The sequence below is a fragment of the Poecilia latipinna genome, unplaced genomic scaffold, assembly GCF_001443285.1.
Source record: "Poecilia latipinna isolate Pla-1442-1.1 unplaced genomic scaffold, P_latipinna-1.0 Scaffold10, whole genome shotgun sequence".
Lineage (NCBI taxonomy): Eukaryota > Metazoa > Chordata > Actinopteri > Cyprinodontiformes > Poeciliidae > Poecilia > Poecilia latipinna.
In genome coordinates, this window is record NW_015112626.1 from 453,456 (window position 1) to 469,706 (window position 16,251).

General features: G+C 37.4%; 1 protein-coding gene across 1 annotated transcript in view; it reads right to left on the reverse strand.

Moving 5' to 3' along the window:
* The window catches only part of gbe1b (glucan (1,4-alpha-), branching enzyme 1b), a 127,159-nt gene that overhangs the window by 19,817 nt on the left and 91,091 nt on the right, over positions 1-16,251 (reverse strand). The window contains exon 14 of the mRNA XM_015029438.1: positions 12,675-12,805. Within this exon, the coding sequence (XP_014884924.1) occupies positions 12,675-12,805 (131 nt within the window). The remainder of the gene's footprint in view (positions 1-12,674; positions 12,806-16,251) is intronic.

The window sequence follows — 16,251 nt, forward strand, 5'->3', positions numbered from 1 at the left end:
AGGAATTAAACTAACAATTATACAGGAGAGATGTGAAAAGTACTTTTATCCCCCCACATGTTCTGATGCAACATATCAGACGTACCAGATGGATAAGCAAGTTGCCTGAATATGCCAGGGCAGTTTAGAAGAAGAAAGCAATGGCTTCCTAGCTGCTTTATTGACTTTAGAAAATCAGGGTAGCATCTGAAATCAAAGTAGACAGATTTTGTGAATAAAATATGAACTGCGTATGACCCTTAACCTCGCAGCACTCAGCGCCAAAGAGCAGAGAGGGACAGGTAGCTTCGGCTACCGAGCACTGCAGGCACCTCCCCCCCCCACAGAGAAGTTGCACATCCCACTGAGGCAGGTCAGCAGTGAAACACAGGAGCAGCAGCCCTCTAACCCCCCTACCCTCACAGCCCCGTTAACACAGGCCAAGCCAGAAACTCAGAAACCCCCAGAGCAGAACTGCCTCCTGAGGGGGAGGTGTCTCTGAGTGAAATCCAAAATCCACAATACCATGTCTTAACTGGTAAAGCAACTTGCTTTGCTGGTGACCGAATTGCATTCTCCAGACAAATTATGGACCAATCCTCTTTGCAGAAACTCAAAGAAATCCTTCGAGTGGTGGTATGTGAGTCAAAGCTTCAGGTCCTTCCACAGCTTTTCTGTAAGACTGGAATCACAAGACTCATGAGGTCACGCTGTTACACTGGTAGACTCTTTCATTAGCCACTCTTTTGTGGTAAAGTTTGGGACATTTTATTACTTAAAGACCCATTACTGTTTTGGCTGAGAGAAAAAATGTTCTCTGTTTTAGAGCATCGGGCCTTTTTAATGAGGTGAAGTCATCAGAGAGGCAGTCCCAAAGCACATTGCTTCCCACTCTGAGCTTGACTGTGGATGGTGTTCATTGCATTCATCTTCCTTCGGACACAATGCATCGACTTTATGTCAAAAAGCTCAGTTTTGTGTCATCTGACACCAGCACTTTCTTCATGCCCTCCTATGAATTATTTCAATGTTTAACAGCAAACTTGTACAGACGAGTCTGAACATGTGCCTCATACTGCAGGGGACTCCAGGATTTCAGTCTATGTAATATAGGATGTCGTTGGTGACTGGTCTTAAATGTCTTCAGATAATTAAACAACTCTTCTCGTGTATTTGCGGTGTGATGAGTCCTTTCTGATGATTGCCCTTACTACACAAGCAGAATGTTATATTGAGCTTGAGAAGGACGATTACTGGTTGGACATTTTATACATTTTCCGTTTCCAAATAATCCAACCAAAAGTTGTTGCCTAATTAATATTATGCATTTATCAGGCACATAGTGCCATTTTATAGCACAATCAAATAATTATATTGCCTTAAGTTGTAAATATTAGGTTTATATTAAAAGAAATTTTGACTTTACAATGTGATGCCTTGAAATGAGCCTCTTTTTTTTTAAATTAAGAATTTTTTTGGCACAAGTGGCCTTTGTTCGATAATAATCTGACAGGAAGCGGTGCAGAGAGAAGGGGGTAAAGACATGCGGCACATCACCAAGGATGGGAGTCAAACTCGGGACTGTACGCGAGGCGCTCGCTGTAGCTACTGTGCCACGCCTGAGATCTGGGAATTTTGACCGTAAATCAACACCTTAAACTGTTTCCCTTTCCAAACTTGCTTTGCTGTAATGGGAAGAACTGGAATAAAGGAGCCAGGCTGATTCTCAGTGTTCTGATACTATTTTTTTCCCTTTCTGCATCATTACATTAAAGAATCAGCACAGCAGCTCTTCTGTGACTACTACACAGGTAAGTGCTTGCTCTTAAAAGCACTGGGTGCACATGTCGCCATCATTGGATCTCTCCAGTTTTTTTGCAGGACCCAACCACTGCATTTGGACACATTTCCCAGGTTCTGCCTCCTTTGGAGTTGTGCTCATTCACTAGTCAAGCAATCTCGATCAGGCCCCTGTTAAAGTCATTCATTTTTACTCTAGACTATTTTCCGTGCTTTCAGCACATCAAATTCAAAAAACTGAGTGAGTTTTCAGTCACTGCAAAATATATCCCACCCCTTGACATGGACTACTTTAATGAAATAATCAATGTTATTCTCTCTAGCTGTCAGTAGTTTTAATATTGAGGCTGACTAGTGTCTGTGTGTGTGTGTGTGTTTGTGTGTGTGTGTGTTACACAGAAAGTCCTGGGAATGAGGCACAGTTACAGTAATTTAGAGTTCCCTATCAAACTCTTCTGCAAGGAAGTGAGAACCAGCACAAATTGGTAGTTGGAAGTGTTTGAGCGATTACGTCTTTGTTAGTAGCTACAGACGGCTGCAGAGACAGCTTGCAGTTCAGCTGGGAGACTCTGTGATCAATACAGCCTTTGTGAATAAAGAGGAAGATTAAAGAACACAATCAGTTTTACCCAATGACTAGAAAGAAGACGGCAGACCAAAAGCTTGAAGATTAGAGTCATTGATGACCTGAAAACAATCATGCCATGACCACAATTTCAGCCCCAGCCGCCACTCAGTTTCTCCGTAAGCTCATTGTTGCTTTTTTCTACCTCTATGGAGGTAATAGCATGCCACCATGGGTAAACAAGAGTTAAGTGAGCTCTGTGCACACATCTAAAGAATGTGCATGGCCTTTAAAGTGTTATAAATGCCATGTCTTCTTTTTTTAGTCAATGTCACCACACGTTCTGATTTATGTTACATAATAGAGGAACAAATGCTAGAGTTAATTTCTATCAAGGAATAAAAAAAGAAGAGACATATAATAATGTAAAATAAATCAATCTTCTACAGTGACTGACTTTAAAGAAGGGCTAAGAAATTGCTAGAAATAAAGCAGGTATCAAAGTTACCTGCTTTGATACCTGTTTGATTTAACAAAATCAATCTACTTTGATTTTGTTAAATCAAAGTAGATTTAACAAAATGATTGAATGAGATTTTAAGCGACAAGGGAAGAATTCAACCTTCAAGTTAATGTATTGAGTTGACAAACCCAAATAAAGAAAAATAATTAAAAAAAATAAAGCACCGTTACTTCTGCTGCAGGTTACGTCATTTCCACTGTAGCATTTGTATTTCCGTTGCAGGTATTTCATTTGTGTTCGGGCTATTGTATTTGACCTGAGATTTCTGAGCCTCCACACCTGGCTCTTGTCTGATGAAACAAAAATGGAGAAAAACCGGCACATAAAAAAAAAATGTTACAATCCAACTTATTCAAAAATAAGAAAAATAAGAAAAAGGAATTGTCCACATTAACACCTTTGCTCACAAATACTCTCCAGAGATAAACAGAATGGTGAGGTGGTATTTTATCTATGCACCTTTTGGTGAATTCTTACCACATCAAGATGTATTAAATATCATGTAACCAATTTTACCAATCTGATAAATGACGAACTTCCTGTTAAAATCCCAGTGGCGTTTAGCAAGCCTGCACACATGTATGTTTGTGAGGAGAGCAGATTGTAGATATGAATAAGTTTTAAAAAAGAAGCTATTTTCTCATGGCTTTACTTTTAACTTATACAATTCAGCATGCACCTCCCTTACCTCAAATACATGTGCACAGATCTTCCATACTTAGGGGTGGCTGTGTCAAATCATATTTATACCTCCACAAAGAAATATTTTAAAAATTGCTTCATTAAAAGTTCTCAGAGACCCTTAAGACAATAAATGTGAAATTTAAAAATAGGGTCTTTATTTTTTATGGTGAAATTACGCTTCTAAAACAAAAGCCTAACATATTTTAAAGTTGAAAAGACATTAAAAATGCTGAGTATGTAAAAATAACATTAAGCATTAACAATATTAAACCGTTTTCAGATTCTGATAACTAATTTAACAAAGCTCCATTATTTTCCACAGCTTGTAAAAGGCAGGTTATATAATGATGAAAACAGTCAGAAAAAGCACAACCACCTCCACCAAGGCCAAACAAAAGTTCAGCTACATTATAGCAGTACCTGAGGCTTTCTGCTACACTAACTTGTCAATTAAATCCTTCAGATTCAGCTAGCTGTAGCTTTTCTTTTCTATTTTTTATTTTTTGGTCTTGTAAAATACACTTTCATGTCCACAAATACAATACTGTCCCATCTGAATTTTTTCTCATATCTCTATTTAACAAGGCACAGCATTCCATATAATTATGCTCTTAAACTTCAAATACTGTGCCAGTTTGATTCAAGCTGGGTTCAAAAAAATATATCTTAAGGAAATCTGAATATTTGAGGATGTAGACTTAAAGGCCAGATATTATTATAATTTAGAGCCAGACACCCCTAAAAAACAACTTGAAAGTAGAATAATTAAAACACAATCAAATAAATTTCAACCGCTTTTAAATAATTCTGATCATTTTAAATTTAAACTTTCACAACCAAAATCAGACTTTCAAAAATCACACATGCTGTTTCATATATGGATGATGATATTTAATTTGAAACAGCGCCATCTGGAAGCCCATCATATCCCGATGCAGATTCTTTTTGTTGCACATTTTGTAACAGTAAAATGTTTAACGGATGTTTGGTCACTGAATGACAATGTAGGAAAATGATGCGGTAAGCAATTTTGTTACAAAGATCATTTAAGGAAGGTTGTTTAGCTTTGTGAAATGAAATGGGTGAACGAAATCATTGTCCAACAACAGACTAACGACACTCTCCACTGGACACACCTTTTGCCATTGAATAAAGACACAATCTTGGTTCTGAGGGAAAGAACAACACAAATCTGAAGGAGAGAATACAAACAGGCTATGCCAATGTAATGACAATAGCTTAAGCAGGAAGTGAGCAGCCAGAACAAGGAGACAACTGTGGGTAAAGTTAATCAGGTAAGAGTCCGTAACAAACTGTTGTAGAGAAACCAGCTGTGGACAGAGTTCTAGTTTTAATGTGGCTATGTTAGGATTCCAAGCTACTCCTCTGCATAACATTTTTCTTCCTCCTCACCGGACTAGCAATGAAGGCATTTTCAATTTGTGAAGTCTAACTGGAAACTTTCCCATCAATAATGTCTTGGGTGAACAACATGTTATGCTTGATGTCTGAATTCAGTGATATCACCGTATGGAAACATTCAGCTTCCACCTCAACTGACTTTTGTTCTTTTTTTCTTTCACGCTTTTTTATGCTTTTTTTCCAATTTCAGTCATGAAAAAAAGAATACAGCTACCAGCTTGAAAAACATGGAAGATTGTGACGACATATGCCATTTAAAACACAAAAAAACTAAGTTGAAACATGACCTTGCATGGTTTGCAGAAATGCATTCACCAACAAACAAATCAAATGCCGTCTTCTTCCTTTTAAACCGTTTCTATGGTCACCCTATGGAGGCTCTGCATTACAAGTTGCATATGGAACAATTATGTGTGGAGTCTTATTCATATACCTTGGAGCACTTTGCTATGAGCAAAGCTTAGAAAAAAAAAAAAAAAAAAGACTGAATATTTTTTCCTTTACTTACCTCATCCAAAAGCTGATCATTTTTGGAAATATTGTCTATACACTGCAGTGCTTACTTTGATCAAAATTCTAGTGAGTAAGTGACACCACATCTACAGTTGAATTATTCTGCACGGCAGCCCAGGAAACGCTCAGACAGAAAGGGAGAATGATAACCTGACACAATCGCAACTGCCTATTGGCACAGTGTAAATCAAAGACCAATCTGCCCCTACAGGTACAGCTTTCATGACGGAATCCAGCTGGGATTTCAAATACTCTAACCAGGCAGATAAAGACCACTGTCTGAAGATTGTGTCCACCATGAGATGGAGAGAAAATAATAAAAGACACTGATGGGAGACAGCCCACTGAAAACCTAACGGCCGCTGCATTTTAATGAGCAACGCATTTTGTTGAGGGGCCTTGCTCAACTTTTTTCTCCTTTTCATCACAGAGGAAGATAAAAACAGACACATATAAAGATAAGCCTGTCAGAAAGCATAAAGAGGCCAAACTGTCACTGAATATGTGACTCCTGAGGGATACGTTCTTGTGATTTCTGTTTTAAAGTCAAAATGTACAGAGTTTCGGGTTTTAATTTCTGCTCATTTAATTCTGCTCAGAACTGCTACATCTAAGATTCCCTAAACGATTAAACTAAAAAAAAAATAACTACAGAGCCAGCTGCACTTATTAACACCAATGGTAAAGGATATATGTGCATTTTTAAGTTTGTAGCTGGATAAATCAGGCGAAAGCCCTGACGTTGCGATCCTATGCTAAAGTTTTGCCTGACAATGGAGCTATTTACCTTACAGCTCAGAGTATAACACCTCAGAATCTCAACCTGACATGCATTGTGGTAAACCCTTTGATCAATCCTCGCACTTTGACATTGAAACCTCTGCAGTCACAGACTTTCATGCTTATTATCTCTACCTTCATCATTGTAATGTATATAGGATTCCTTTTTGAAAAGAAGGAAGTCACCTCCTGACATAATGCGTAGGTTGTCTATAAAGGACCAAAATTTTCTTGCCTTCTTTTGCAGACTGCATGATGCTTTGACTGCCTTGCTGACCTTGTTTGTAAAGAATAAAGACTGATTATTGTTTTTGACTTACTTTTATGCTTACCTTACATACACTGGATCTAACAAAAGGTAGTTTAATTACATAAAATGTGCCAGAGGGAGGTGTGTAACATCACTATCAGCTCATGACTGTAGCTAAAAATACACAATATTATGTTGACGACAACAAAATGAGATTTTGGAGAAAACATTTTTACACAAAAAGAAAGTGTGAAAAAAACACACACACACAAACTGGGTCTTAAAGAACTTGGAATTGCTTGAAGAATACTCTGATCCAGGTTTAACCAGTCCATACATTGCAGTGTCTTTTATCAGTAAATATTGTAAATACATGACAGATTGTCAAATGTGGCTCAGAATAAGCCCTCTAGAATAGTTCTGAGTCTGAAATTGTCAAAATGCCAGAGGAAACAAGTTGGTCAGCAATCATTAAATAGTTTTTTAAACTCAAATCCCTTTTATTATTATTTTTTTTTGAGACATACCTGACTCATATCCTATCAGAATCAAATTTCTAGGTTAAGTAAAAATAATTTTAGATCTAAAACTGTCAAAGCTATGAATACTTTTGGGCTTAACTTTAGATAAAACAGGGCCCATAACAATGGCTTAGACTTACTTCATTAGAGAAAGTCATGCTGACAGCACAGACTTCACTTTAATGAGAAATATTGTGACAATTTAATATCTTGAGATCTCATTACAACCCAAGTAAAAAGTCTTTAAATAAATTATTTCTTTTATTGCAGTGGCATTATCTCACACTGAACAATTTTCTGCATTTCTCTACAAGTGAACTTGGGATATGTATCTAATTCCTTATATCCTCTCCACTATGCTCTGCAGCAACATAAACTTCAGTTCTTATTTAGCTTTTCTTAATTAGTTTTTGTTTTATCGTCTCATTTTTGGTACTGGGTTTTATTTGCAGTTTTCTCCTCCACTCAAAACAGGGGCAGAGAAAAAAGGGCGGGCAAAACACGAAGAAAAACTTTGTGATTTGGGATTTTATCTCTGGACGGACGCATCGACGAGTAATGGCCTCTGTATACAGGATGCCCACGCTTCCCAGCTTGTTTTAGTTCTTTGCAGTTCTAGTTGTGAACTTTTTAAATTATTGCTGTCTCAGACGATATTCTACTCCTTTTCCAGTTTTGAGAAGCTGCTCAGAAAAATGATCCTGTGTCACACCATATCAAGTAAGCTACACTTTTCTGTTTTAAAGGTTTCTACACCATCTCAGCAACTCAAATTAGAAAAATGGCATTTTAAAAAAAAAAAAAAAGTTTTGCTACATTTATACGACTGTCAACCATGATGAGAAAAAAAAAAGTTTCTTTGCAAGGGATTTTTTCCACTCCGCCCCTTCCCCAAATAAAAGATTGTGTTTAAAAAAAAAAAAAAAAAAAACAAAAAAAAAAAACAGATGATTACGTAACTGCATTATAGGATGAATGCATTGCAAGCTTTTTCCCCTTATTTTTACCAGGCAACTTGCACTTTTTAACCAAAAAGTTCTTGTACACATAAACAACTCTCCGCTTGGTGACACCATACTTAACGTAGCTGAATAATTAACTGCAGAAGCTCCACAGGTGAGAAATAACACCTGGAGACCTGACTTAAAAAGCAGGCAGCATCCAACATGTGACAGAAGGCAACAAAAAGAACATCAGTGATGTGTTTTTCTTTTCTTTTTTACTCCGGAGGGACACTCAGTTATTGTACGATACTTGCTACATTGCCAAAGGAAACATTATTCCTTGGTGGATCAATTTTCAGCGGCACACAGCATGGTCAGCTTCATTTAGCCATTAGTTCCAGATATGGCTGCACAGCAGAGCTCCACTGCGACATCCTGACCCTCACACAGGTAGAAGAAAGTTTAAGTATACGACAGCTGAGTGTAATGAAAAAGCACTTTTGGACTCTTTGAGCTTGTCTTGTTTACCTCCACTGCCTCTGAGTGGCACTTTCATCTGTCTTCTCCCCTAATTGGATCCTCTGCACACATTCCCATCGGAGGATCTGCATCTCCTCATACACGCAGCGCATTTACCTTGCTCACACACACAGCACATTTGCCTTTATGTGTTTACCGCCTCTCTGTATAATGACAGCCGGAGCTTTGCCCTCACATTTATTTGCATTTCCTCTCAACTCACACCCAGTGTCTGAGACCTCTCCTTAAACATCAAAAGAAGCACCAGGAGGAAAATATGTGGTTCTATCTAAATGAAAATAAATCCTCAAAAACGATGTTAGAGACACTCTGCAGCTCGGCTATTAGCGCTTTGCCCAAAATTCACCCTCTCGACATCGAGCTAATAACACGAGGCAAAAAGTACAATTATCCCACATCAAACAAACTTACAAAGTACCAACCAATGCCTAGCAAAACTATGTACATCCCTTGAAGTTTAGTTTTGTTACGATGAAATCACAAATGTCAGACTGTTTTATTTTAAATTTTTTTATGGGCATTTTATCCAATAGAGCAACAGAAAGTATATAATTATGTTATGGAGGAAAATAAATACAGGACTTTTTTTTGCCTCTCTGTTTTTTAATAAATAAAAAATATGATAAGTGTGGAAAGCGTTTGTCTTCATTCCTTGGTAGAACTATTTTTTGCTGTAATTGTAGATAGTTCCCAAATTGCATTTTTGCTGCATCCTCTATGGGACTTCTTTTAGGATTCTACCAGCAATGACCACATAAACAACATTGCACAACGAAGGATCTCTAGAACTCATCCAATGTTACCACTGACTTCTTGGTAACTTCTATGATTAAATGCTCTTCTTGTCTGACATGCATCATTTTCCTTCCACCTCAAAATACAGTGCATCGTGTTGGTCTATTAGATGCAATCGCCATAGAAAACACTCAAGTTTGGGGTTGTGACAGAAATAAAACATGAACGTTTCCAAGCCTTATAAATATACAGCATTTAATGTGTTTCCGCTTTACGGAGCGATACTAACCTAATTACGTTTAATCTAACTTTCAGAAAAAAATGTATTAAATGCCTGCTTGAGATCATTTACATTTTCATTGATATTTAAATGCATTTTGAAGCTTTTGCTATGGCATCGTTAGAAAGGGAGGAAAAAAAGAGATGCTCTCGCTTGCGACATGGTCTTAACTCATCATAGATTAGATTGAGATTTTAACTGCCAGCATCCAGAGAAAAACAAGCTTGGGTTGCATTCTAATTCATTATCACTGTATTTTAATCACAACCAAAGAAGCAGCACAGCCTCCTGTCCACCAGGGAAACTGATGGTGTGAGATGTAGTCGGCCTCATAAGGGAGCAATGTCCGCGATGAAAAATACAGATCTGTCAGCTTCCTGTCCCCCTACACATTCCTGATCATTAGGCCTGCTGCAATAACAACTGGGGGACTCATTAAATTCCTGACAGCCAATGTTGCTAAACAGAGTCTTTCTGAATCAGTGGGCTCTGATATTATTTCTCTCTAACAGCATAACAACAATGCAATAAACAACCAACTCATATCCCCCCTCAACAATTACGACACAAAGTGCCAACCTCGGAAATGGGGGAAGGAGGGGGTGGGAAAGTCATTAAAACTGTGCGTCTTTACAAGTCTCGTTTATTTTTAACAGGGCTCCCGCAGAGTGCTTAAAGCTCTGATCCACTTCTCAGCCTAGAGTCTTCTCAGGGGACATTTTTAGTACCCTAAAATGTCTTGTGCCCCCTGTCAAAATGTAGGAGTTTAATTAAGAGACAAGTCAAGCTCTTAAGATCATCAAGAGTGAATGTGAAGATTAAAGGGGAGATGGATGCAAATCTGAGAAAGGAGCACCAAATAAATAAAATAAATCAAAATCACGGAAGTTTGGTCTGTGAATATTTAATAGAGAAGGGTTTATAGTAGTGGAAAAAACCACAACCCTCATCAGTTCAACTCTCTTACATCTCAGTACATAATAAAAATGTTTTGCTCTTTAGGTTACATCCAACAATATCTATAAGTGTAGAAAGGCACGTGAAATCCAAATTTCACTGCATCTTTCTGGATGCACTGACAGTTGTTAATCTGTTGGGTCTTGTTGACTTTAGGTTAGCATTTTCTATATATAAATAGACACATTTTATTATATCCTCATAAAACCAAGAACTAAAGGAGAGTTCGCAGTCTTCTTCACATAACTGCTTTTAGCATCTAGTAAGGAACGAAACTATGATGATTGACACATTGTTGGTGTAAGCATTTCTTGGAGAGTGCTGACAATAAGAGAAGTGAAGACTGTATCAGCTGCTACATTAGCAATTCTGTAGCATTTCCCAATGCAGCTGATATAAGTGGAATGTGGTTATTACTTTAAATTTATATTATATGTATAATGAGGCATCATTATCTGGGGACTTGCATACAGTTTTCACTAAGCCACAGAGTTCCTTAGGTGTACAATAATATTTTCTAGCAGGTTAAGGAGTCCACTTCTCCGTGTGTGGATTGTTCATTTGCAGCTTTCCAATTTTCTGTCTCCTTTTATTATCTTGGCAAAATACTGTTAGCAATTTTCTCGGGAAGGAAATGAATAAAATAAATAAAAAAGGTGTCACAAATATAATGCATTAAAAGAGGTAAGTCAATAGCAGTGACATTCACAAGTCACTTTTTTCCAAACCCATTTCAGATCTCAAGTCTTTAAAATGAGCAGTCCGTCATCGCTTTGGCCAAAAATACGGAATCGCTATAAGCTTAGGAATGGAAATTATTATTGTTAAGCTCAGTTATATGCAAAACCTTTGTAATTTTCAGAGCATGCAATTAAACATGCAAAACTGCTGCTGTGAATGATTTGGAATAGAACTATAAGATATTACATTAAAATAATATATGCCCTGCTGATAAATTGTAATTATTACCAAGGTATAGTACACATGTGAATGTTTATTAAAATAATAATAAAAAAGGTAAACACTCGTTGTTGTTAAACCTCTAGAAGACACAGGCAGGACTCAATTTAGTTCTTAAAAAAAACATTTTTGCAATAATGTTGTTTACATGAGTCCACCACTATACAATGCATTATATAGAATTAATAGATTTTTCCCTCCTTGTTATGAGTGCAAGGATTTGCAAGATTAGGAATCTATTTACTAAGTCTGTATTTAAAACCATTTCTTTCAATTCTGAAGAGTCAACCTGTCTAAAGGTGTACCGACAGATTATCAAATGGAGAGTGAGACATGATGTAATAAGGGAATCAGAGGGAATACTGAATTTCTAAAAGAAATTGAAAGTTGTTCAAAATAAGTGGAGAAAAACGGAAAGTCTCTGTTAGTACCTAATAGAGAAAGAAGATGATGTTGAAGGCATGCTAAGTTCATTTTGTTTAGAAATTACCCCAAGCTATTGAATACAGAAAGATATTCAAGAGATCATAATGAATTAGGTTATAAAAGACAACATTTCACAAACATCCCTGATTAACAAAACAAACACAACCTTTTATCAGGAGAATTTGTGCGTCTGCGTTAGAGTTGCAGTCTGCAGCTCACATTAAGCGGATGCTCACTCAATGGTGGGTTCAAATACAAATTAAAAAAAAAGGTAGAACCAAGCATTACCATGACAACCTGTCATATGTTTACTCCACAGTAACTCAGAATGAACACATTAATTATTTACTCAGACGATTAACCCCTACAGTCTAACTCTCACCTTGACTGCATAATATAAAGATTGTTCATGGGATTCTGGTCCCAGAAATCAAGCCCAAGTCAAGTCTCAAACATTTAAATGGCAAATCTAAGGCGAATCTCAAGTGTTCAGAGCATCAGTCTGTTGTGTCTGAATACAAGTATAAATTAAGTCCCGAAGATTTAAAGGGCAAAATGAAGACAAGCCTCAAATCTTGAGAGCACGGGTTAACATCTAGGGTCTTTTCAGCACAAGTTTGAAATGTTCTTTGTACAACTAAAGTGAAACTCAACTAAGCCCCAGACTAGAGTCACCGTCTCTGCTAAGAAGGCTATTATTGCGGTTAGTAACTTTAGATTGTGTGAAAGAAATTTCAGTGTCTGAAAAGAAAGTAGACATGACATGGCATATCAGAATAAAAAAAAAAAGGATACTTTCCTGGTGCTTCTACACCCACTCTGTAGTCCTGGAAGCTCTTGTTGGGGTGGAAGTTGAAGATAAAGAGCACATTTGCCCTATCAAACACAATGACCTTGTCCCCTTCATGCTTGGCACTGATGTAGGCCTGGAGGAGGAAAAGCAAAGGGAAAATTAAAGTTAAGTATTTCTTCATGAATAGTCATTACCTCTCTCATACTGGATTTAAACAGTTATAATGGGTCACATTATATCAGGGGAGCACAGATATGCAAAAAGAATGAGGCACACTCCCACATCAAAATTTCAGGTGGCTCTCATCAGCGGAAAGCAGCGGCCCTGATGGTGTGAGGCAGACGCTGTCAGCTTTAGACAGCTGCGTGTGATAAAGGCGCCTCTCTCTCCTCCGGAGTAAGCAACGGCTAACGTGTCATTAGCAGAGATTATCAATGTCACCCAACCTCCTATTTTTGGTGCCTTGTTCCCCAAGCCAATTTCAGGGCAGCATATTCACGGCTGAACGAGATGATAAGCACCCCTGCAACTGGACCGGCAGAGAGGATGGAGGTTAAAGAAATGAGCTGACAGCCTGGAGTCGCTCCATTTCTCCAAGAGCTCTGAAGTAATGCCAACTTCGTCTGGCTGACAGCGACTGCTTTGGAATTGCAAAATAAAATTTAGCTTGCACCTAGCAAGCAGTGGTCAAATAAACCCCTGTGATTCAGTTTTACATATGTGTTAAAAAAAACACGTAAAGAATCGTCTACGCTGCTGTTCAGACTAGTTGCAAATATATGTTAAATCTCTTGTTTGCTTACAAAATCCAAATTATGCATTAGATTTCTACAGCAATGTCCCCATGAGATAAACAAACATATGTTTGCCTGATATCAAAGTGAGAAATTCTAGTCTGAAGTTAGGTCTCGGAGACAGTCGAGTTTCTGTTTTTGTCACTGCCTGCAGCGCCACACTGACCTGGAACAGCTCTGAGTCGATCTTAGCCATGGAAAGAGAGCAGGATAAATCCCCATTTGTGAAGTCAGCACTCAGGAAGATTTTTTTTTTTTTTTTTTTTGGAGGTGGCGGGGGGAGGAAATGGCTCAAAGAATGTCCACAACCCTTCAGTCTACTCCTCTTCCCCCACTGTGACAAAAATGTAGTCAGCTGCAGATGCTCTCAGTTTAAGAGAGAAACTTAGTTAGACTTTTTTAGGACAACATTTCCAAACATCTCAGTTATTTTAGCAGCTCAAATCCTTAACGTGGTTTGGTGCATTTCTTATTTGACTGTGTTTGGAGTAAAGCATTAAAAGCCCCACAAGTTTGCCAATTTTCTCACCTGATCTTTGCATGAGTTTAGGATTTTTTTTTTTTTTTTTTAGGTTGTGAAAAATTATCTAGAAAGGAGCTGATTACCTAATTATAATGAGACATCTCGAGATGAAATGTCAGGGTAATGTTGTCAGTGATAATTTCATTGGGTGATTATCTTGAAATACAATTTTTAGCTATTTATTTCAATTACACCTTCATTATATCATGTTGGGATGAGGACATTTTGTCACTGGAACTTTAATAATGCATCAAAATAACACATCAAGTTTGGTTGCAAAGGTCGCTTAATCATCTAATTTTCTAAAGTTATCTCACATTCTTGACCTAACAGACAAATACAGTGATTTCAATTAGAAGCTCCTTAAAGTACATAGAAAAGCCAGATTACAGTTTGAAAATACACAGGAACAAAAGCCTTCATTGTTAAATAAATAAATAAATAAAAAAATAATTAAAAAAAAGCCCTGTGATTTGATGAATCTAAAGTGGAACTTTTCAGCCAAAATGACCATCATCGTATTTGTTTTGGGAATATGAAAAAAACTGGGATCCCCATTGCAATTGTAAAATCTGAAAATACATGTTGAAGCGAGGCAGCCTACACACGGAACTGTTCTGCCAGTTCTTCCTGGTTCTGACACCAGGAAGAATGGTGTCAGAACTTCAACAAACTTTTGTGAGAAGTGTGTGGAAGGAAGCCCAAGAGATTTGACCCAAGTCATACAGTTCAAAGAAAATGCTACCAAATACTGAGGACAATTAGGTAAACTTCCGATTTGAAAACCATCAAATAAATAAATATCTCTGACACACTGTTTCTCTCATTATTGCATTTAGCAAACGGAAATCCTTTTTGTAATACTAACTGACTTAAAACAAGAGAGGCTTGGTCTGATTTATCTTCAGACGGTGAGAAAAAGGTCTCAGCCCATCCAACGTGGACGCTGGAGTCCATTTCTCATGGTGTTCTGGTTTTTATTGGCATTTCTTTCCTTTGTTATAAATCCAGCACTGGTATCGCTGCATTGACAGAAGTTTCAGTTCACATCCACAGTTTGGGCCTTTGAAGCTCTACATCTCTGATGTTTCCACAAATCACAAAGTCTCCCTGCGTGTTTCCATTTCCCCTCAGTTCATTTGCACCTGAGACAAAGTGAAAAAAAAAAAAAAAAAAAACTGCTGACAAATCATCCCGTGCTTCTCCTTTCAACTACAAAATGTCCTTGGATCAGGCCGGCACTGAAATATTGAACCAGCTGAGCTATAGAATGTATCTAATAAATGCAATTACCTTGGCAATGTCATTGATAAGCCCTGCAGAGGATTCAGACTTATCTGGTTATTACAGCTGAATCTCTGAACATTATTGGCATTATCTGTGAATGATGTTCGACAAAGTCTTTTTCTGATATCGTATTAGCCCCTGAATAAATGAATAAGACTTTTCTCAGCAGCTGCTCTGCAGAGTCTGATGCAAAGGGTCAGTTACAGGAGCTGCGGCAATAGAAATATTATTTCCCGCTGTAGTTTGGTCTTCAGATAATTTATTTAGTCTGTTATCTGTATGTGCTGTAATATTTCCCAAGAGTCCACTTTAATGCCACAATCTTAAAGCTATAAAGGTAGAATGTTTTGAATTATTCATTCTAATGTATTAGTTTATGAAAAGATTATTAGATCAGATTTGTTTTGCATTTCAAAACAAGCTATGTAATTCTTGTGATCCATTACTAGAGGATTGCTTTTTTAATATCTAGAGGGCATACAATACTGAACTATAACTGAGCAATTCTACTTTGGAATAACAGCGCAGTAATTACAGTGTCTACATCAGAATTTAACACAGAGCATCCTTTACAATTATTTGCCCCCTTTATGACCTATTAAAGCAGTGATTATGATTTCTTTGGGGTGTGAATATAATGTGAGAGAATATGTCTGCAAAGGAAGGCAGAGGTGTGTAGTTATGTAAAGACTAATCTGAAATATTTACTGTCTTTTTCCCCATTTCTCTTAGCTTTCCAAAATACACAACAGAACATAGCATTCAAATAAAGTAAATGTACACTGATCCCCTTAAATCAGGAAATAACTACAAGTGCCTTATTTACACTTAAATCAATAGTTAGATTGTTTAGCATGGCAGTGAATAGGCTGGAAGAGGAGTAAGTTTATTATGTAACCATGCAAATTCAGCAGGACAAAAAAAGCTCACCATTGGTCCTGTGGCATTCCGGGTCATAAAGTCTTGAGAACCTCC